Genomic DNA, 23686 nt, shown 5'->3' on the forward strand with positions numbered 1-23686 from the left:
AAATTCAGATATTGGAAACAAACAGTTGATCTAAATCGCAGTAGATTTGAATCTTCATCTAAAATCACAAAACTGGATCTGATGCAAAAAAAAAAAGAACTAATAAGATTGAACGTGTAAAAAAGACTCAACCTCGGAGGATATTGGTCTGAACTTCAATTTGGTGTCACCTACAATATTGGTTGAAACCTAAAATTTAACCCCAATCCTTAGTTCAGCAGATAGAACCGTAATCCAACTATGGACCTGCCTTCATGGTATTCAGATTCAGAACCGATTCTACTGTCGGCATCTCCCAACTGCTACCCAAACTTGCAGTTGACTAGTGATTGTCTTCACTCTCCAGGCAAGCAACAGTCTCTCTCTCTCTCTCTCTGTATGTGTATAGATTCCTGATTCTTGGAAAACCCATTTCTTTATTTTTCCTGGGCAGCTGAAAACCTAAGAAATCCCTTCCCTCCAACCTTCCAACTACTACCTCTGCGACGTCCCAACACACTTATTTTCCTGCTTTCTTTTCCCCCTTCTTGTTAAATCTTCATACCAACCAACCTCCTGGCTCTCCTTCATCTCTCTCTCTCTCTCTCTCTCTCTCTCTCTCTCTCTCTCTCTCTCTCTCTCTCTCTCTCCGCAGTTCAGTACCTGAGGTTTGTGGGAGAGCATGAAGATCGAGAAATGGCTCAGTTCCGGTCGCTGCCACATTCATTTCATCCTATTTCTGGTCTCGAGTTTCTGCCTGTTTGCCCATAGCCTCCACCAAAGTCAGCAGCCAGAACGAATCTCAGGTAATAGCGATAGTTGATAGAAAGCCTTTTGTTGGGTTCATTGTTCCTTCATTTTACACAGAGATGCGATTTGTGGATCGCTTATTGATTTTAATCTTTTAAAATTTGGTTATAATCGTTGATTGGCTTCTTGTTATTTTCTTCCCATTTCGTGTTAGTTTGCATTCTACTAGATGTAAACGCTGGTAACGATTTTGGTTTCTCCCTGTGGTCCTGATAATATACAAAGTTCGTAGTTGAGAAATCCATGATTGGTTTTGAATTGATCAGCCGCGTGCATTCACTCTCGAATTGTTTTTTCTCCAACCAGGGATCATGTAGTTGTTTATTCATCCGAAACCAGCACCCTGGTTGTGGTTCTTCTATTACAAACCGAGCTAAATTTTGGATTGAAGCATGGTGGTTTTTGTCCTTTCCATTGCCCCTCGGAGTTGAAATCATGGTTTCCGATTTGGGCAATACGAGTTGCTATTGGGGGTGTGAAGTTCATGGGAACCTATCAATCATGGTGTTTATCATTTGCTCTGTTATTTGTGGGGGTTTAAGCTATAGTTTGGTTAAAAAGGCTGGCAGAGGAAGAAAAGAATACAGGGGGATAACAGAGTCTGGATGAAAATGAAGGACGACGCATGACTTGTTTCCAGGATCTCTCAAGAAAAGCAAGTTAGATTTGTTAATAATAGAAGAAGTTGAGATGAAGATACTTGATGAAGTCCCAACGGATCCACCCAGCCACTCTGCAGCCTTAGTTTTTCCATGGTCATGTCTTTGTAAGGCATGGTATTCGTGGTTTTTCTGAGCTTTGTCTGTCCTCAAGGGGCCGGCCCATTAAGTGGTTTGATCTATATAAGAACAAGAATTAGTAATAGATACATGTAACATGCAGTTAGGCTGCAGATTTTAGGAGTTGTGATACACGGACAAGAAGGTTGGCTTCTTGCACAGTAACATGCCTAGGCAAACATATATATCTAGACAAGTGGATCGTCAATCTGAAACCAGACTGTGTGCTTTGGTTTTGAAATGCTTTCTTGGTACATATGGAAGAAGCTTGTTCTTGCTTATCTGAATTATCTTTCTTTCTCTTACGTAGGTCATAGGACTTACTCTGTTTTAAAAATCTATGCATCAGTTTTCATGTCGGAAAGTGTGGATTTTGTTTTTCTTTGTTACATGCATCACATTGTTTCTGCGGTTAGAACGAGCTTTCTGCATTAAGCATTTGGTCTATTTCTGAAGGGTGCTGGTTTTCAGGTGATTTATATACTGTGCGTTCCAGAAGCCCTATAAAACTTGATCAAATACTTGTGCATATTTAGAAAAAAATTTGACCACATTAATGCTTTGTTCTAGTTCTGGGAGATGCTGGCCAGGTGATTTATATACTTTTTACGCCAAAAGCCCTGTGGTGAAAACTTATGTACCTGTTAGTGTTTCAGAAAAATGCGATGGTCTTGAATCACTCTTCATCATGGTTCATCAGCAAAAAGTAATCATACACAGTCTATTCATGTGTGTAGGATGCTTTCAGCAACAGTATTCGAGTCCTAGACTCATATTGTCCAGATCCATGTGGTCATATCATCTTCTCCCTACATGAAACTGCCCCAAGGGGTTGGGACTTGTGAGTAGCTGCACAGACCAGCAATTGGTATGCATTCAATCGCTGGTTCAATTCCATGGCATGAACTCCTTATGCTAGCCAACATAGCCTTGAACTCTGGTGCCAGGGGAAAGGAGAGAATCTTGGCTCCTCAAGCCTCACCTTATCTCCATTATACGGCTTGACTATTGAGGGCTGAATCACGTGCTTCAATGGTTTCTTCTTCCTCTCATGCTCTGATCAGCTATCAGCACTTGAACCTAAATTTTTGGCATAATGGTATGCCTGATAAAGGAGAAGCAATGCACATATTTTGGTGCTTCTATGTGGCTTCCTTTGCGATGAATGAAACAGGGCATGGAAGACATTATTGACATCTCAAAAAAGTTCTATTGACTGAATAGTTTTACGAGACGTCAAGACATTTTTTTCTTAAACTAAATGGCATTGGAGCTCATCTGAGTATAGGACGTGCATCTTTTCTTTTGGTTTCATTTCACATTTTGGCCGCATATTGTGTCATGACTTTTTCATGGTCTCAGATTCTCAATATAAATAAATAAACTACTTGAATGTCTGTCTTGATTTGGTTAGGAAGTGCTGGTGATGTTTTGGAAGATGATCCAGTTGGAAGGCTGAAAGTTTTCGTTTACGATCTGCCTAGCAAATATAACACAAAGATTCTGCGGAAAGACCCTAGGTGCTTGACACATATGTTTGCTGCAGAAATATTCATGCACAGATTCCTACTGTCAAGTCCAGTTCGTACCCTTAACCCAGAAGAAGCTGATTGGTTTTATACCCCTGTGTATACTACATGTGATCTAACTCCTAGTGGGCTTCCTCTGCCTTTCAAATCCCCACGGATGATGAGGAGTGCCATTCAGCTTATTTCTACGAACTGGCCATATTGGAATCGCACGGAAGGGGCAGATCACTTCTTTGTTGTTCCACATGATTTTGGTGCTTGTTTTCACTATCAGGTAAACCAGAGTCATTTTCACATTCTCTTTCCTAGTTCTGGGTCTTCTGGAAAACAGTTTCATGGAGCATTCGCATTCATGTGCCCCTCTATAACCCTTTCTTTGTAAGGTTAAAAACCAACACAAGCATTGTAAGTTCAAGTTCTTTAGCTCATCATATGGTATAACAAATTTTTTTTATGCATTATTTGGCATTTCTTTTTGTGGAGAAAATACCAGTTATGTATTTGTATATTCACTTAACTAAATTTTTCCGCATTTCAGGAAGAGAAAGCGATTGAACGTGGCATTCTTCCTTTACTGCAACGAGCTACTCTGGTTCAGACATTTGGTCAGCGGAATCATGTATGCTTGAATGAGGCTACGTCTATCACCATTCCACCATATGCTCCTCCACAAAAAATGCAAGCTCATTTGATTCCACCAGCTACCCCTCGATCTATTTTTGTCTACTTTAGGGGATTGTTTTATGATGTGAATAATGACCCAGAAGGTGGATATTACGCTAGGTAATTCTTTGTCCAAATGCACATATTCTTCCATGTCTTCTTATGTGATCGCCTTATCATTTCTATCTTTTGACTGCACAGAGGAGCACGAGCATCAGTGTGGGAGAACTTCAAGGATAACCCACTTTTTGACATCTCCACAGAGCATCCAGCAACTTACTATGAGGACATGCAACGGGCAATCTTCTGCTTGTGTCCTCTGGGATGGGCTCCTTGGAGTCCAAGATTGGTGGAAGGAGTAATTTTTGGCTGCATACCGGTGATCATTGCCGACGACATTGTACTACCTTTCGCAGACGCTATTCCATGGGAAGAAATTGGTGTTTTTGTGAATGAAGAGGACGTGCCCAAGTTAGATACTATCCTTACCAGTATACCAGCGGAGGTTATACTGAGAAAGCAGAGGTTGCTTGCCAATCCTGCAATGAAGCAGGCCATGCTTTTTCCTCAACCGGCTCAACCAGGAGATGCCTTCCACCAGATACTGAATGGCCTCGCTCGCAAGCTCCCACACAACAAGAGCATCTACTTGCCACCTGGGGAGAAGATCTTGAACTGGACAGCCGGGCCAGTGGGTGATTTGAAGCCTTGGTAACGAAAGCCTACTTTCTGCTCACTTTTTCCAACAAAAGCATGGATCTCTTTGATAAACTTTTCCAGAGAGAAGCTCTGACAACGCCGTCGATCTACCAACGAGTTGCAGAGTCATATGAAATCGAAGCTGTGCTGGATGGTGCAGTTTTGGGAAGACATTTAATTGGATATATTTGTGAAATCTAAAGTTTTGGCTTCACTTGATGTTTGCCTGGTGCATAATGTAACGAATCCCCATGGCTCTGCTATACTTTTTGGGGTCCTTGCTCTAAAGTATCATGCCTGTAATTCCTGTGAGTCTTACCCTGTCACCGGAATGCGAATATTAGGTGGTTCGTTTTGCATCTTAGTCGAAGAGGATCTTTGCACCGCCCTCTTTGAAATAAACTGTTTTTTTCTTCACCAAATTTGGTTGTTGAGCCACCAGAAGGCCTGCTTCCCTGTTTATATCTGATGAATTTCAGATGAAACTGACGCTCTTTCCAAGTAACGGTACAATTGCTGAATATGACTCAAGCGGATGTAGGGATGTCAACGAATCATACGTGAATTCAATAATACGCTTAGCCACTTCTGTTTTTCGTATACACTCGTGCAAATAAAGAAAAATCAATATCCAAATCTAAATCCAAATTCATAAATCCGAACCTGACCTGAATCCATTTTTAATTCCACATCTCAATCCAAATGGAAATTTGAACGGGTATTTATTTAAATCTGAACTTGAAACAGATTGAATATCATTTCTTAAATTTGAATATGATACAATTTCCTCAATTTTTTTTTTCATATCCGGATTTTGTAAAGCAGTTTGGTCGGATATCAAATCCAAATTGGAAAGGAACAATCTTAGGGGTAATTGGTTACTCCGGATTTGAAATCTTATGTGGACCTGACATGGTATCCTTTTACTGATATGGCAAAAGATCTATGGTATAATCCATGGTTTGTCAAACTACTTATGATCCTTATTTTACTTCTTTGCATTGATAAAAGGTTGGGTTTAGGATCAGAAAGGGGAGAGTCTAATCTTAATTCCACGGTTTTCAAATCCTGAGAATCTCAAATAAAGATTATCAAACGCCCCCATCAGATTTGTAAAGACTGACATTCAAGCATCTCATTCTATTAGAGATGTCATTGGTTCGGATTTGAATTGAATGTAACGAGTACCATATTCGATTAGATTCAGAATGAATAAAGAAAAGCTTATACCCCATATCCAAATCTGATTCTTTATTCACAATTCGAATCCATCTGAACCCAACTTTTGTTTTCAAATCTTATTTTGAATCCAACTTTTATATATGCAACTGAATCCAAACAGCATTTTGATATATTAAGAACCGGTTTTCAAAATTATACGGATACTCAAAATAAATCTGAATCCTGATTTCTTAAATCCAAACACAAACTCATCTTTTAATTGGATTTTAATTCTTTTTCCACATCTTTTCTTAAGTGTATTCAATTCGAATATGATTCATTGGCGAAGTAGCACACTCATCACTACCAGGCTGAGGGACTTCTTTCTTTTCAAATCATCCATTTCAGTTCCTTAGGGGCGGAAGGAAGGTGTGGCTAAAAACTTTAAAAGTTGGTACGCAAATCTAAAAATTTTTAGTTTAATATATATAAAAAAAAAATTATTTCGACCCCTGTTAAAATTTTGAACGCCTCTGTGACAAAAAAAATTCCTGGCTCTATCCTTGAGTCCCTGCTTCATCGGTGCTAATGACAAATTAGTTCATAACATTTATTTAGCTAAGCTTGGAAGACAGATCAATTAATCATTCTTGTGAGTTTGCCCTAATCATGTTACCAACGTCCAGCCATTTTCGACCATAGCGTTCTGGTGTTAGGTGGCTATGGCCGTATCTTCCGCTTCGGAAGGGGAATGGCAAGAGGGGTTGGTGAAATCGGCCTACCTCTTGGTCAGACGTTAATGTTAGACATAATATACATGCTAGGTGAACAGACCAGCTGGTAGATCCATCTTTCCACAATTCTTCTCTAATTAATTATATAGTTCGGTGATGAACTTTTATAACCCGTGCGTGCCTTTGTCAAATAATTTCTTGAAGCTTGATATTCCTGGACAAAAAAACTGCACACATATATATATATATATATATATATGTATATGTTTGATACAAAACGGTGGAAAGTTGTCCAGTGTTTGCGTCACGTGGAGGGCTGCCTTCTGACTCCTCGCCTGTGTGTTGTGTTGCGTTTTTGATCAGCGAACAGCCGGCAGCTCGTGGAGGGAACCAAAACCCAGCGACCCCGTCATCGACACTATCACTTGACGAAAATGCCCTTCCGTCGAGAAGTCTCTGTTAAAGGACCAAAATGGACCGACGGACCTTGCTTTCAGAACCATCCCCTGATTTACTTAAAAAATAAGAACGCTACTTGCATTTAAGCGGTATTTCAGGCGCGCGCACAATCTTTTTATTTGTTGCAAATGACGGCTTTCCATGTTATGCCGCGGCTAATATGACAAGGCAAGTTCCGCATCTAAATGAAAGAAAAAACTGAATTACATAAAGGCTTGGATACAATTTAGGTGGGTATTCTTTGTGGCCCTTAGTTTTAATGAGTTACCCCACTTGGCTGCAATGTCATTATCGCTTATTTTGAAATATCTAAGATCTTTATGAACTTGGCTGACTGGTTACACTTCATATCTGAAAAAGATTTAAGAGTTTGATTGATGGTAGGATCTTATATATCAGGCCAACTTGCTGATAAGAATAAAGTAAAATATGTTGGAATTTAATTGATGATTGTGCATTTGAAATTCATACCTTCCGATCTTTAGAATGTTATATAGTGTCGCATAGAGATTTTGCCACTTTTTTCTTGGAGTGGTGGTACCTACCGTGACCACCTAAGTGGCGCAAAGTTTTTGTCATTGAAGACCTTCAGTGACTCACATCTTGCGCCACTAAATGTGATGCATCATCTTGTGGCATTCCTTCTAAGAAAATAGAGATAAAGCACATTACAATAAGAAGGGCAGCTAGAGCAGGTTAATAATTTCTCAATGTAAAATTTTTCACCCATACAGTTTTTTGCCCTTGTAGGAGGGATTCTCCGATTTATGCGGAAGGGCATATGGACATTTCCAGTTCATAACACATGATCCCTTGTTTGGGCGTATTCTAAAATGTGTGAACGGCCGGTAAAGCGCGAAATCTGAGAAAGGGTGGGGTTATCCTAAAATTTACTGAGTAACGGTTTTGACTTGTCCTCTACAAAAAGTCATTGGGGTAGTCTCGTCCTTTCCTTTAACGGTAAGACGGACGACCGTTCGTGCGTCGCCTGCCTGGTAGGTAGAAGAGGCGATTACAGTCCGAGCTTTGCGTATAAATTCTTCCTCGCGCTTACAGTCTCTGCTGGCGGCTCTCTCTCACTCTCTCCCATGGCGTGCATTTCCCACGCAGCTTCTCCTTCCTCCAATCTAAGGCTTCGATCTTCTGACTCCCGAGCTCCGGCTTCTCTTCCCTCGGCGGTCAATTTCCAGAGGAGCAGCTCGTCGTTGAGGTCTCTGTCTCTTCTCGAGAATCGCGTGGTGCGGTCCCGTTTCAGGTAGAGATTTTCTCTAGAACTTTTGTTTTTATCTCCTTTCCTCGATTTTTTGATCTTCATGGAGATCATCAGCTCGCCTTTCCCTTGATGTTGATGTGGTTGACGTTTCTTTTCGGGTTTATTTTTGTCGACTTGTGGTATCCTGTTGATCGGTGATTGTTTTGTTCGTTTTCGTGCTTATTTTTCTCCCTATCGTTTCTTTACATGAGGATCAGAAACTGCTGCAGGGTTAGTTCAGGAAATGGGACATTTTCCTAACGCGACTAAGTTATTTATCTTTTTTATAAATAGTAACATGGAATGTTGTAGGTCCTAAATGATCTTATCTCCTAAATCATTTGTTTAGTATGAATCCACAGATGTGTTTGGACATGGTTTAGATGAGGTACCCGTCACGTGTAAAAATATTATAGAGCAGCCGAAGGTCAACAGCTCGTATCGTACTAAAGCTTTTTATGATGAAAGAATGCGCATTATTTCTTATACTATCCAAAGTATGGTGTTTGGTAGACAAAGAACCGTGAATGCTTATAGAGATCTAAATTAAGCAAAAAGTACTACAATGGCTTCCTTTTTTTAACATTTTTGGACGTTGAGACGATAAAATTGTATAGGAGCTGCTAATTTGCCATTAACATACTTCATTACGTTTTGCTGTTTGCGACTGCCAGGTTGTCCAGATAAAGTGGATAAGGTGGAATATTGCGTGATGCATGTTGAAGATTTCATAGCTCTTTCATGTTTATATCAGTAAATATTAATTGGATCACCAAGAAGTGCTTGGACGGACCCATTTATCCTGAAAACCTTAATAATTTGGGAAACTGCATGAGGGAGCAAATTGCGGCTCCCAATTTATATCGCATAATCTGAAATATTTTTCGTGGTTATCAAACGCCCACTTAGTGTTGGTTCAATTGTAAGGAAATATTCCTTGCTGCAGCGTGCATGGACCTAGATTACGCCCTCCAATGTGGCTGGATGAATCTGATTTGTTCTCCTTGATGGATCTTAATGAGCTTAACCGAATGGTCATTTTTTTCCCACTTTATTTGGAATTTATTTCCTACGTGGACTTGATGATTTTTTTGCCTGTTAGGATCACTCATTACTAATTTCTTCTTCATCGTGTTTTCCTTGCTGCATGCAGCATCAGGTGCTCTCAATCGAATGGAAATGGAGCTCAAATAAAGAAGACAACTCTTCATGATCTCTATGAGCAGCAAGGACAGAGTCCTTGGTATGACAATCTCTGCCGTCCAGTCACTGACTTGAAGCCGTTGATTGCAAATGGTGTTAGAGGTGTCACCAGCAACCCAACGGTATTGTGGAGAGATTTCCCTAATTCTGCATCTGCATGGTTTATAAGACCTAAGCAGTCAGTTTCTAAAGAGGAAAAATGGTTTGGGCACCACTAAGTCAATGTACAGTTTTTCTGTAAATTGTATCACATTGTTGTGCACTGCATATCAGATCATCCAAAGTCTGCACTCTATCAGGTCACTAGCATTGGTATATTTTGTTTGTGGTTTCAAACTTCTTCTTTTCCTTTGCATATAATTTATGTGACGTTTTTTGTTTAGCATATGGAAAAAGAAAACAACTTTCACAATGTCTAGATGTGGTTAAATCTGCTTTGTTTTTGTATCTGATCTAGATAAGAATAAGTACACTATGTTTATGTACAGATGAGAGTCTTCTGCGGTTCTTAGGAGTTGCTAGCTCATTTTGCGAACACGAGAAATTGCATCTGTTGGTTATTCACATGATAAGTTTCTGTGGCTTATAATAGAATATTCATCCTGTGATTTCAGTGTCATTTGTTTATTATGTGGATGTTCCTAGATTAACTATTAAAGGTTAGTTTGCCTCAGTCACTAGGCTGTGGAATCTGCGATGTGGCTGAATCAAATTAAGGAAATCTTGCATGCTTAAGTTTCTGGTCCTTGGTCTGGGTTGCAGTTGAGGTGGAGAATTTACTTATCTTAACCATAGGGCCTTTGAAGTTCATATGGTGACCCAAATAATGGATCAAGCAAAGGTATTGGGCTATACAAAGCTTTAGGGATTATTAGTACTCTAAATCTGCTGCATTAACTACACCAACATTGACACCAAAGCATTTGAATGCTTGGTCCTTACTTCATACGGTATCCAAGCTTAATTTGCGTGTTACCTTTATGGTTTGCTTGTTTGGATTTAAATATATCTTATCCTTTATAGTTGTTTGTTTTGTTAGTATTATAGTACAACCTCATGAAATTTAGTGATTTTTTATATGTTCATACCTTCATTATTAATCTGAATTGCCTGTTGATAGAACATGGATGATGGAACCAAATGTTACTAACTTACAGATTTTAGTTCTTGTGTCAAAAGTTTAGGCTAGTCTGATTCCCTTTGTCTGCAGTTTGAAGCCTGGGCTTCTGCCATTTCCTTTTTCTTCTATTATTTTCTTTTTAGTCCTGAACTCGTGAATAAAAAGGTTTGTAATCTATGTCACATAGGTACGGGTACGGGTGCTGGTACGGGTACCGGTGCGGGTACGGACCATTTTCAAAAAATTTGGGTGCGGGGGTACGGGTGTACACACACGCGGACATATATATATATATATATGTCAAAAATTTTCAAAATGAATAACATATTCACAAAACACAGTATGGAAGTAATTAACATACAAATATATTAGCTTTCTTGATTCTCCGTCGCATCATCAAGATTAGAAGGAGCAACATGTCACGCTTTTAAGATATATTGGCATCGTTATGGTTATGGCAAACACTATTATCGAAGAGTCAAGTTATAGAGAAAGAATGGATTTTTGAAACATTGTATGAAAGATTTTAAATGAAAAGTTGTGAGGAACTATGTACAAGAAAAGTTTAGAGTGAAAAAGGAAACAAGAAAAGAGATGGGGATTTTTAATTTTCAACTCAAAAACTGGACAACTTTGGACTTGGTCAAAGTTGACCGAGTCCGAAAGTGGACAAAAATGATCTTGGGTACATTGACCGTACTCGGTACTGCGTTAACCGCACCAGGGCCGTACCCGTACCATACTGGTACTCTTCCTTAAGAGGAGTACCCGTGTGACATAGTTTGTAATTAAAATGGCATCTTGGTCCTACTTCATATGGTTTCCAAGCTTAACCTTCATGGTTTGCCTGCTTGGATTTAAATATATTTTATCCTTTATGGTTGTTCGTTTTTCTAATATTATAGTAGAACCTCATGAAAGTTAATGCTTTTTTATATGTTTGTATCTTCATTATTAATCTGAATTGCCTGTTGATAGAACATGGAACCAAATGTTGCTTACAGATTGTAGTTCTTGTGTCAAAAGTTTAGGCCAATCCAATTCCCTTTGTCTGCAGTTTGAACTGGGCTTCAGCCATTTCTGTTTTCTTCTATTATTTTCTTTTTAGATAATAGGGTTTGTAATTAATATGGCATGTCTTCAAACATTATTATGATGCTTGAAATTTTTTCTTAGTTGCATTGATATGTCTGTATGAGCTCGAATGCTTTCAGAGTCTCTGGATATCACATGCATCACCTAATACATCTTTCTCTCCCATATGCAGATTTTCCAGAAAGCAATCTCCTCTTCAAGTGCCTATGACGAGCAGTTCAGGTAAAATTTTCTTATTTGAATAAAAAAATCTAAATTAAAATTGCTTAAAAGCTGAATGCAGTGAGAGTCAATGGGCTATAGCCTATAAGCCATCACTACATTTGTAAATGGGCTAATATCTTCTGTGAAAGCTGTTGTTTTCTTATTGGAAATCTCCACCATTTCATAGCAAAAGGTGATTCTGTAATGTCCTGTTTGAGCTCCTTTCTGTACTACGCCTTGATGCCTGTATGCTATTATGCTCAGAGGACTAGAGAAGTCTAGTTAAATAGGAAAGGTGCAGTTGCACTTAAAACATGGCTAGTATTTTTTGCTATGAAGCATGTCGAAGTTCTATCTTGACAAGGTTTTCCAATAAATAGAAAATCCAAAAATTGACAATGCATTACTACCTGAATTTATAAGTTGATTATTTTAATCCTGATAGAAAAATTAAAACAATTGTCACATACACTGCTCTTGGGTTTTTATCGACATGGATCCTCTCAGTATCAAATGGGATTTTTCTTTCTCAGGAAAAAAAATTCAAAAATTTTAAAATGTATAAATGATTTAAAAATTATGAAATTTTATCTCTCTAGAATTTTCAAAACATCTAAGTACATAGACTCATCAAAAGAGTTACCCCACTTGACTCGGGCACGGGTGTAGGAACAAATAAATTGCTTTCTTTTTCATTGAATCATTGATAAGATATTAAAATCCTAGCTTGTTATTTGCTAGTTGTATTGTTTATGGACAATTCTTTATATAAATAGACACCCTACATCTGTCTGACATGGAAAAATATTGGTGAAAACCTAAAATAGGTATTGAAAAATATTAGAAGAAAATTAAAATTTTTAAAAACGATTCCTTTTTCCTAAAAAAGGGAAAAAAATGCAACATTTTCGTTTGGCAAATTCCCCTTTTTCAGTTTTCCTTTATTTTCCCATTCTTTTCATGTTTTCTAGAAAGATGGTGAATTGGTGATATTTATAACAGTGATTAGAAATTTAGAACCAAATTGGTTATACACTAATTATGAACTTGCTTAGCTAGGGAATTTATTAATTTAACAATGTCTTGTTGCTTTCCACAGGAAGCTTGTGGAAGCAGGAAAAGACATAGAAAGTGTGTACTGGGAACTTGTGATAAAGGATATCCAAGATGCCTGCGAGCTCTTTTATCCAATTTATGATCAAACAAATGCTGCTGATGGCTATGTTTCTGTGGAGGTTTCTCCGAAACTTGCTCATGAGACAGATGGAACTGTGGAGGCTGCAAAGTGGTTGCACAAATTAGTTGACAGGCGGAACGTATACATAAAGATACCAGCAACAGCAGACTGTATTCCTTCAATTAAGGAAGTTATCTCTCTTGGAATCAGCGTCAACGTGACTGTAAGTATACCATATGTTCTTAGCCCAAAACTGCACTTGTTTTTAATCTGCTAACATGATCTTGATTTCTAGGATAATTGTCTTATTCTACATATAACCTTCTGAATGCGATGATTGACAGGACTAGTGGTGCATAATTGCTTCTCACCATAAAAACGTAGAAAATTTTCATTCTGGGAATAAATTAGCTAGTCTCAGCATGCTTGATGTGTGTATCAATAGTTTCTATGGACCCATATTCTCAAATTATATGCCCAAGCTTCTCTTTCGTCTTGCTGGTACTCTTCGCATGTTTTACAGTTAAATCTGAAAAAGGTGCTATCCACCTGTTAAAACTTTTTTTTACATATCATTTTTAAGTGTGACTAAAAATGAACCAAAACCTTACAGTCTGGATTTTGTTTTGGTCTATGCACAAAAAGAGCTTAGAAAATCAAGCATGACTTGAGAAAGGAAAAATAGTGATGGATTACACATTAGTCACCCATGCTTCAGTCTCATTGTCAATGTCAGGTGAATAATAGTGTCTCTCCTCTTTTACAGAGGTCTGAGCTAAGCTTCAGTGAGCTTTTGCCTGCGGAATAAGTACAAAATTTCCTACATTAATGTCTTGCCTACAGTATTCATGTCAATCATACTGTTTTGATGCAGCTGATATTCTCCCTTCCAAGATATGAAGCAGTCATCGATGCTTACTTGGATGGTCTTGAGTCCTCTGGTTTAAGTGATCTGTCTCAGGTTACAAGTGTTGCTTCCTTCTTTGTCAGTCGAGTTGATACAATCATTGACAAGATGCTAGAAAAGATTGGCACACCTGAGGCCCTTGCTCTCCGTGGGAAGGTAACTTGTAACTTTTAGCTAGAGGCTGTCTGCCTCCTACTCCCTTTGGGTTTTGTTTATGTGGATGCACAAAGGAAAAGGAGGAAAACATGAAAGAATGTTTTCATTTGCTTGCTTATTATGATGTAGGCGGCTGTGGCTCAAGCAGTTTTGGCATACCAGTTATACAATAAGAAATTCTCAGGCCCACGATGGGAGGCTTTGGTTAAGAAAGGAGCAAAGAAGCAGAGGTTGCTCTGGGCCTCCACCAGCGTTAAGAATCCAGCATACTCAGACACCTTATACGTCGCTCCTCTCATTGGGCCAGACACGGTGCGTTAGTCTTTTTTACTCTAGCTTGTTTCTGATTGTTGCAATGTATACATATGCTTGGTCTTTTTCATTGTAATGTATGATATTCGAGTGCTGAACAAGCAGTTATTTAATGTTTACATGGGTTTCTATCTACACTGGAGATCTCGACTTTGCTATGCTATTGCTTCCACCTTGTATACAAGTTGGTTAATCGGCACAACAACAAATGACTCGTGATAAGTTAATGCAACTAAAGCCAGGTGAACATAGGACTTGAATTCCCCCGGAAGCAGGGGGGAGGGGGGGGCTTTGGGGCTTTATTTTCTTGGCGGTGGGTTGTTAACCTCTCGCTCACCTGGAACATAGGTCTTGAATTGCTGCTTCCAGATGCATAGAAACATTACTGCTAAACAAAACTAGGGTTTTTGCTTGTATTGTGCTTCGTCAGTTTAATATTGATCATCCTAGAGCTCGTCTTACTGTAGAAAAGAAAAAATCTTCTTTAAGCCATACTTGATAAAGGGTTCTATTTATTATCTAGCAACTGTTTGGAGCAATTTGTTGTCACATATTACTTAGTGCTGAGTTGCTGTTTGGGTTTGGTTTCTTGGTAAATTTTGTGTTGCTCCTGATTTAATCTATTTCTTAGTAAAATCTGCTTTCTGCTGGCTCCCTTTTTAGGTATCAACAATGCCTGACCAAGCTCTTCAGGCGTTCCTTGACCATGGAGTGGTTTCGAGGAGCATCGACTCGAATGTAGCTGAGGGAGAATCTGTTTATGGTGATCTAGAGAAGCTGGGGATTGATTGGAACGAAGTTGGATCTCAACTGGAAGTTGAGGGAGTCGACTCATTCATGAAGAGCTTTGACAGCCTACTTAACACGCTGCAGGACAAAGCAAATTCTCTCAAGTTGGTGACCTTGTAAGTTGAGACTATAGCGTCATTTTTTTGCAGCAAGAAATGTTTGGCTAATGGTTCTGGACTTCTCTTGGTGTAAATCACGGCGAGCGATATGTTTGTGCTAGTAGTATGTCTTGGTATTATCTGGTACAGTGGTACTTTTGTGTTATCTAAGATGAAATAAAATCACCCGCTAGATCTCTCTCTCTCTCTCTGGCACCAATCGAGGAGGTGATCTTGCACAAAAACGCTTCCTAATTATTAGACATGACAATAACAAATGAGATCTAGAGTTTTTCTCTTTCTTCATTAAAGTTCAGAAGATAAATTAAATCTCCAGCTTTGATGGGGGCAGTGATTTTTTTGTTTCCTAAAATACTCTTCTGGTCCCAGTTTGTACACCTAAGAATGATACCCATAAGTGCTACAGCATGGTTGTTATGGGACTCCTAAACCATTGATTGGCTACATGCCAAAGTCCATGCGGCTGCAATTTTTTTCGATCGATGAGGTTTAGAATTTAGTTGGATTCAGTTTCAAGTTTTTGGAATTCACATATGAGTTTGGCTAGCTTAGGTCGTGGGCCGGTTTTGATTCATTCTATTGTTGTGTGATCAACAAAACCTTCTGGGCCGTGGGCTGGTTTGGCTAGCTTAAAACATGTCATTTCCTGGCGAAAAAGTCCTTGTAGTTTGGTGTTTGCATTCCAAAATTTTCATTGGTTTTATAGTGCTCCAGAAAAATGAGGTTTTTGTTTTCAAAGAGGAAAAAAAGAGACTCGTCCGTCGGTACGAGGATCGACCGTTCCCGGCGCCTTTACCGGGGGTAATCAACCCAATGACTATGTTTATCATTGATGCATTTCGTTTTAACTTAAACATCTTTTTGATTTTATATGCGGTGTAGAAAATATTAAAAGTTTGAAACTTCAAACTTTTGAAACGGTTCTTGAAAAATTGCTTGAAAATGTGAAATGTTTTGAGGAAAAAGTGGAACTAGTAAATATCATTTGAAAAACTTGTGAAATCACTTTAGTGTTCTCTTAAAACTTTAAGTAGGTTTGAGATTTTGCTCTAATTCGGTTACCACCTAGCTAGAGCTTCATCCCTTCTTGCTTAAGTTTTTTTGGAGAGGTGCTTGTGATTAGAAGTGAAATAAAGTGGGTGAGAATGCATGGATGCATTTACCCTATATGATTGAAAAAATGTAAAACATTTCTACCACAACATTCATCTAAAGTCATTCTTACCACAACATACATCTAAGATTTCGTTGTTATAATTATTGTATATAAGAAGGAAAAGTTTTTGAAAATGGATAGAGATTGTAGACCATCAAGCATGATTCTTATATTGGGTCATTACTTGGTTTGTGGTCTTATTGAAGTTGGTAAATAGAAAGTTCGTGAGAGGAGAATGTTAAAAAGAATACAAGAGATAAAACACTCTTATCAAAGGAAAGACAGAGAGATAGAGAAAGACAAGCATACATGTGTACATACCATCACATATACACATATATGAAAGCTTAAGAGAAAAAGATGTATTGATTCGAAGAGAAAGAGAGATTTTAAAGGAAAAGAAAAATATCATACGCATATATGGGCATGAGAAATTTTATAAGAGAAGATATTTGTCTTGAAAAGAGGAATAAATATTTGAAAAAGAGGAAATGGAGCACATGTACATACGTATTCATGCACATATGAAAATTTATAAAATAGAAAGTGAAAGCATAGAAAGAGAAAAATGGAGGGTCATCATGTTGACATAAATGTATATAACATGTGTATACATCCATACCTTCACAAGTTTAGAAAAATCAAGGAACAACTTAAAATTATCAACTTCAAGTTTAATGTGGGCCGGAGGGGAGCTTAGACTCATGCAAGAGTCTAAGCTAAGTCCCTAAGGCCATGTTAGAATGTTCTTTTTGAAAATATTTTGGAAAATATGATTTATATAAGCATAGAATGTTATTATTTAGTTTGTTGTAAGAGATATATTTCTTCCACCGTTGGGTATGGAAGAAAACAAACAACATAGCGAGGCACTCGTTAGGGTTCCTAATGTGATGATTAAGAAGAAAACTAGCGCAAAATGACATGTAAATGCATATTAGCATGTACATTTTCGTGAGGGTTTATCCCGGGTTGAACAAGTCCCAACCTTAAAAATTAATATGAAAATAAAGAGTCCCCAAACCACACTCTCATTCTCGCCATACATTCACATGTAAGTAAAGAACGAAGCAACTATGCATGCATAATATACAAATAACATTCAAGGAAGGAAAGAAAGAAAGAGGATGATGGAAAAAACAAAGTTCAATTAGGAGGGAAGACATGATGTAACTATGAATTGATATACCACCTCATCTTCTCATGTTCCCGGTGCACTTGAGTATAGCCTCTTGACTCTAAAATAGAGATTGAGAGTTATCTCTTTTGGCCATGGAGAAATGAGGAAGAGAGAAAAATAAGAGGAAACAAAAGAACAATAAGAATGTATTCATGAAAAGAAAGAACATGATTAAAATGAAAAATCATCTCATATTTCCGTGCTCCCGATGCACTTTGAGTATAGCATCTTGTCTCTAAAAAGAGATTGAGCGCTACCTTCTTTAGCCGTGGGGAGATGAAGATGAGGACAAAATGTAGAAAGAGAAACAATGTTATATTTAATAAAAGAGAAAGCATGATTCAATCATGAAATGAAAGATTCTCTCATCTTTTTATGCTCCTAATGCACTTGAGCATAGCCTCTTGTCTCTAAAAAGAAATTGAGGGCTATCTCCTTTGGTCATGCAAAGAGGAGGAAGAGAAAAAAGAAAATAACAAGAACAAGACTAAATTGAAGAAATAAAATAACAATAACAACAAAAATATATTCATTAAGAAAAAGAACAACAACAACAAGAATATATTGAAGAGAAGAAAGAGCAAGAAGATATTAATAAAGAGAAAGAACAAGAACAACAAGAATACTTGAAAGAGCATGATTTAATCATAAAATAAAATATCATCTCATCTTCTCATGCTTCTGGTGCACTTGAGCATAGTCTCTTGTCTCTAAAAAGAGGTTGAGTGCTATCTCCTTTGGTCATGGGGAGATGAAGATGAGAAGAGAAAATGAAAACAACAACAAGACTATGTTTAAGAAAAAGAAATAGCATAATAATAAAAATATTAATGAAAAGAAAGAAGAGAGAAATGAGAGGGATGAAGATTACATACCTCTAATGGGAAATAACATAAGGAAGATGAACACATTCACTTGAAGATCCCCTTTTGAATGAAGCTCCAAGAGTATTGTAGTTTGCTCTAAGTTGGAAAAAGAAATGGAGAGAGGAAGAGGGAGAGAGAGAGAGCTCAAGAGAAACTCTAAATCTTCAAGTGAGAATATACTAGAGTTTCTCCCAATGACCAATCTTGCCCAAGAGGGAGGATATATTTTGGAGCTAAAACCCAAAATTTAAATTTTTTGACCTAAAAAGACTAAAATCACCCTCCAAAAAAAGATTTTTTGGTCAAAAGGAAGGGCAAATTGGTCTTGTCCACTTAAAAAGACTAAAATTACCATCCAAAAGGAGGTTTTTTTGTCAAAAGGAAGGGCAAATGGGTCTTGTCCATCCAAAAAGTCTAAAGTTACCCTCTAACAGGAGGTTTTTGGTCAAAAGGAAGGACAAATGGGTCTTGTCCACCAAAAAAGACTAACTCTAAAAGGAGGTTTTTTTGTCAAAAGGAAGGGCAAATGGGTCTTGTCCACCAAAAAAGACTAAAGTTACCCTCTAAAAGGAGGTTTTTTGGTCAAAAGGAAGGGCAAATTAGTCTTGTCCACCCAAAAAAACTAAAGTTACCCTTTAAAAGGAGGTTTTTTTGTCAAAAGGAAAGGCAAATTAGTTTTGTCCACCCAAAAAGACTAAAATTACCCTCTAAAAGAATGTTTTTTGGTCAAAAGGAAGGGCAAATTAGTATTAAATGATTGATTTGGATCTGAACTTGGGTTTTGGATCTGAAAGTAGTATTTTGGATTTAATTTGGATGTGAAAGTTGTATTTTGAATTTAATTTGGATCTAAGAGTTGTATTCTGGATTTGAATCTTGTGCCTAAATTTGAATTTCGCACTTGGATAAAACATCATAGTCCTTTAAAAAAATTTGGGGTGATTACAGATGCCTCTCTTTGTTAATAAGCCGGTGTTAGCCGTGCTTAGTGACAAAGATAAATGCCACAAATTTTTCAAACAAGACATTTTCATAGAGATGTTTCAGGCTTTACCCCTTACCTAAATGGGTTGTTTGAGCTTAAATTGCAGGTTTAACCCCTTACTTGCTTGGGTTTCCCGATTTCAAATTCAGGTTTAACCCCTTGAATGGGTTGCCTTGACTTACATCACAAGTTGAACCCTTTAACTGTGTGGGTTGCTTTGGCTTGTAGCACAGGTTTAACCCCTTTGCCTGCATGGGTTGCTTTGGCTAGCATTGCAGGTTTAACCCCTTGCCTGCATGGGTTGCCCTCATATTGCAGGTTTAACCCTTTACCTGCACGGGTTGCTCTCAAGCCCTGAGCGATAATAATAATAATAATAAAATAAAAATAAAAATGTCCCAGTGTAATTGTCATGTTTTACGACTGGGAAGAATCTAGATTGAATAGTCGATGTGGAAACACAAATGTTTAACATTGATTGGAAAATGAATACAAGAGAACTAGCCATAAAATTTCTTGAGGTGAAGGGCATTAACAGGATCGGCAAGTTCCACCCCATCAACATCAATTAGTCGGTATGAATTGTGGGGAGAAGCTTCCTTAATGACATATGGGTCTTCCCAATTTGGTGCCCACTTGCCTCGTGGTCGTCCTCTCAGGTACACTGCAGATCGTAGGACCGAATCATTCACTTTGAACTGTCTCTTAATAACTGACTTGGCAAATTGTCTGGCTACCCTTTGACGATAAGCTTCAACATGTTCAGCCGCCTTTAGCCTCTTTTCATCTAGCAGATCGAGTTGCATTAGCCTTTTCTGTTGATATTGAGTAAGAGGGAGCTCTATGAAAGAAGCGAACTTCAAAGCAGATTTCAACACATGTAATGGTAGAACCACTTCTGTTCCATAGACTAGCTCTGCTGGAGTGGCATTTGTTGGAGTTCCCATAGTGGTGCGATATGCCCATAAAGCGTTGTGCATCTTTTCATGTCAATCTCTTCTAGTTTCTACTGTCCGTTCCAAGATGCGGATCAGGATCTTGTTGGTAGTCTCTGCTTGTCCATTGCCTTGGGAGTAATAAGGAGCTGAAAAATGGTGCGTGATGTGGTACTTGCTACACAATTGCCTCATCTTTTCATTCTTGAAATGAGTTCCGTTGTCTGATACCACATCATGAGGGACTCCAAAATATGCAAAGAAGATTTTTGTGAATGAAGGACACTACATGACGTCCTTCCACTGTTCTGAGTGTGACGACTTCTACCCACTTGGTAAAATAATCCGTTGTAGCAAAAAAATACTTATGGCCATTAGAAGTTGCAGGGGATATCGGTCCGACTACGTCAAAGGCCCACATTGAAAATGGCCAAGGAGATATCACAGAATGCAAGTGAGAGGCTGGGGCATGAATTACTGGAGCATGCAGTTGGCATTCTTTGCATCTTTTGACAAATTGGTGACAATCTTTTTGCATGGTAGGCCAATAATACCCTGCTCAAATTATTTGTTTGGTGAGGGTTTGGTAACCAACATGGCCTCCACAATCCCCTCGATGTGATTCTTCGTATACTTTCTTTGCCTCATCTTCATCAAGGCACCGAGAGTATTCAGTGCTAAATCCACGTCTGTATAATACCCCTGCTAGGATAAAGTACCTCGTTGACATACGTTGTATTGCTTTTTGTTCATTTTTAGGCATTTCAGCCGGGAATTCTCCGCTTTCAATGTACCTTTTGATGTTCTGGTACCAAGGCGTATTCCCTCCTTGGATATGATGAACATGCGCCATCGTTTCAAAAGCAGGGTGTTCTAATCTTCCAATCTCAAAAGAACGGATTGCTTCATTGGTTCGAAAAGTGATGGTCGATCCTAAGCTCGCGAGACCATCTGTAATAGGGTTACCTTTTCTCTTTACGTGAGCCAATTGTACTTCTTCGAATTGACAGATTAAGGAGGTAGCAATTTCTTGATATGGCACCAACTTTTCATCTTTGACTTGTCATTCTCCATTCACTTGGTTTATAATAAGCTGAGAGTCGCCGAAGGCATGCACTCTTTTCACTTGAAAACTCAATAAAGAACGAAGTCCTTGTATGAGGGCTTCATATTCAGCCATGTTATGGGTACATGAAAAATCAAGTTTCAAAGAGTACGGGATCATTTCGCTTTCTGGAGTGATGAGTAAGATGCCTATGCCTGCTTCCATCACATTTCTGGACCCGTCAAAGTACATCTTCCATGTCAGAACCGTTTCCAATCTTAGTACATGTTCATTTGGAAACTCATCATTTGTTCTGATTTCTTCGTACTGAGGGAAGTCTGCTAACTGATCCGCAATTGCTTGTCCTTTGATTGACTTTTGAGACACATATTCAAGATCATATTGCATCAACAGAACTTGCCATTTGGCGATACGCCCATTAAGGAATGGTTGTTCCAAGATGTACTTGAGAGGATTTAGTTTGGAGAGTATCTTGACCTCACAAGCTAATAAATAATGTCTCAACTTCTGACACATCCAAACCAATGCCAGACAAGTTTTCTCTATTGGAGAGTACTTCTTTTCGTACTGAACAAAAGTCTTGCTAATGTAGTAGATTGCATGTTCGATGCGACTTCCTTCTTCATATTGTGCCAAAAAGCTGCCACATGCTGACTCATTCACTGTGATGTAAAACAGCAATGGTCTACCCAACGTTGGTGGTTTTAGAATTGGTGGATTTAGAAGGTATTTCTTGATCCTTTCGAATGACTGTTGGCATTCAAAACCCCATTCAAACTTGACACCTTTCCTCAGTAGCTGGTTGAATGGCTCGCATCTCATGGCCAGATTGGAAATGAATCGTCTGATGGATTGGATTCGTCCTTGCAAACTTCGCAACTCCTTGATATTGGTAGGTGGTGGCATATCGATTATTGTCTTAGATTTTGTAAGATCCATTTCAATTCCCTTCTTACTGACCATGAAATCCAACAGTTTGCCTAACTCAACCCCAAACACACATTTTTGAGGATTCAAGCGAAGCTTGTACTGTAAAAGCCTCTCGAATACTTGGGCAAGAATTTCAATGTGATCTTCTCTTCTCTTGGATTTGATCAATATGTCATTGATATATGCATCCATGATTTTATGCATCTGGTCATGGAAGATGGCGGCCATGGCTCTTTGATAGGTTGCTCCAGCATTCTTCAACTCAAATGGCATTACCGTGTAACAAAAAGTGCCCCAGGGTGTAGTAAAAGCGGTCTTACGTTGAACTTTGATTGCTAATTTGATTTGATTATCCCGAATATCCATCCATGAAAGAAAACATTGCATGGCCTATAGTAGTCTACCAACAGATCAATGTTTGGAAGAGGATAATCATCCTTCGGTGTGGCTTTGTTCAAGTCTCGAAAGTCGATGCACAACCTAACTTTGTCATTTTTCTTGGGGACCACCACGATGTTCGCCAACCATTCGGGGTAATCAATGGCACAAATGAATTTTGCCTTTAGCAAGTCCTCTAGTCCTTCTTTTACAGGGTCTTCTAGTCGATGGTCAAGCTTGCACAATTTTTGCTTAATCGGCTTGCGATGTTCGACCAATTGGGGGTCTAAGTCTGGCATATCTTCATAAGTCCAAGCAAAAGCTTCTTGGTTACTTATAAGAAAGTCCACCAATCTTTTCTTCTCATCCATTGACAAACTGGTGCCAATTTGAAGAATTTTAGGATCTTCACTGGTTCCAATATTAATTTTTTCAATTGAATCATTCACCAAAGATGAGGGATGTTCTTGTTTCTGAATCTGAGTGAATTCTGGTAATTCTGACTCGGGTATTGCCATAGGTTCCATTTCACCGACTGCTTGTTCGATAAATGCTTTCTGGAGGGACTTTCGTGGAAAAAGAATAAACTGAGACATATTGAGTTCCGACATCCTGTAAAGAGGATAAAAGAAAGAGTTGGACAAAATTGACAACAAAAAATTACTTGCATTTGCATATATAAAAAAAAGGTTCTTAGTTCATAGAATGGGTCCTCTCATGAGACCAGACAAAAAGATGTTTAAAATTACAAAATTCATGGGAGGATTTTGAAACAAAAGTGAATACTATTAGCCCCCAAGAACTTCTTCAAATTCCTTTCATGATATCCCAGTCCTCTCATGTTCATCTGAAAAGAGATGCTAATCGGTTGCAAGATGCCATCTTCATTTTTCCCAAGGCCAGTGAATGGACGATAGCCACCTTTCAGAAGCAACTGAAAACTCTTGGGGTTTTTCATGAAATGAACATACAATACGTGTTTTTGGTAACTTGCACGATTGCTTGAAATAGTATAAGCCTTCCTGGATGGTTCCCCTATCTCC

General features: G+C 38.4%; 2 protein-coding genes across 2 annotated transcripts; both read left to right on the forward strand.

Moving 5' to 3' along the window:
* Positions 1-336: 336 nt before the first annotated feature.
* LOC116246761 (probable beta-1,4-xylosyltransferase IRX10) lies at positions 337-5061 on the forward strand. The gene is made up of 4 exons (XM_031618625.2): positions 337-785; positions 2983-3371; positions 3636-3880; positions 3962-5061. Exons 1-4 carry the CDS (start codon positions 662-664, stop codon positions 4473-4475), a joined length of 1272 nt encoding a protein of 423 aa, XP_031474485.1. The 5' UTR covers positions 337-661; the 3' UTR covers positions 4476-5061.
* A 2797-nt stretch (positions 5062-7858) lies between these two features.
* LOC116249248 (uncharacterized) lies at positions 7859-15331 on the forward strand. The gene is made up of 7 exons (XM_031622466.2): positions 7859-8068; positions 9219-9390; positions 11656-11705; positions 12787-13087; positions 13739-13927; positions 14057-14239; positions 14903-15331. The coding sequence occupies exons 1-7, from the start codon at positions 7902-7904 to the stop codon at positions 15146-15148; spliced, it is 1308 nt and encodes a 435-aa protein (XP_031478326.1). The 5' UTR covers positions 7859-7901; the 3' UTR covers positions 15149-15331.
* The last annotated feature ends 8355 nt before the right edge of the window (positions 15332-23686 follow it).

The sequence above is a fragment of the Nymphaea colorata genome, chromosome 2, assembly GCF_008831285.2.
Source record: "Nymphaea colorata isolate Beijing-Zhang1983 chromosome 2, ASM883128v2, whole genome shotgun sequence".
Lineage (NCBI taxonomy): Eukaryota > Viridiplantae > Streptophyta > Magnoliopsida > Nymphaeales > Nymphaeaceae > Nymphaea > Nymphaea colorata.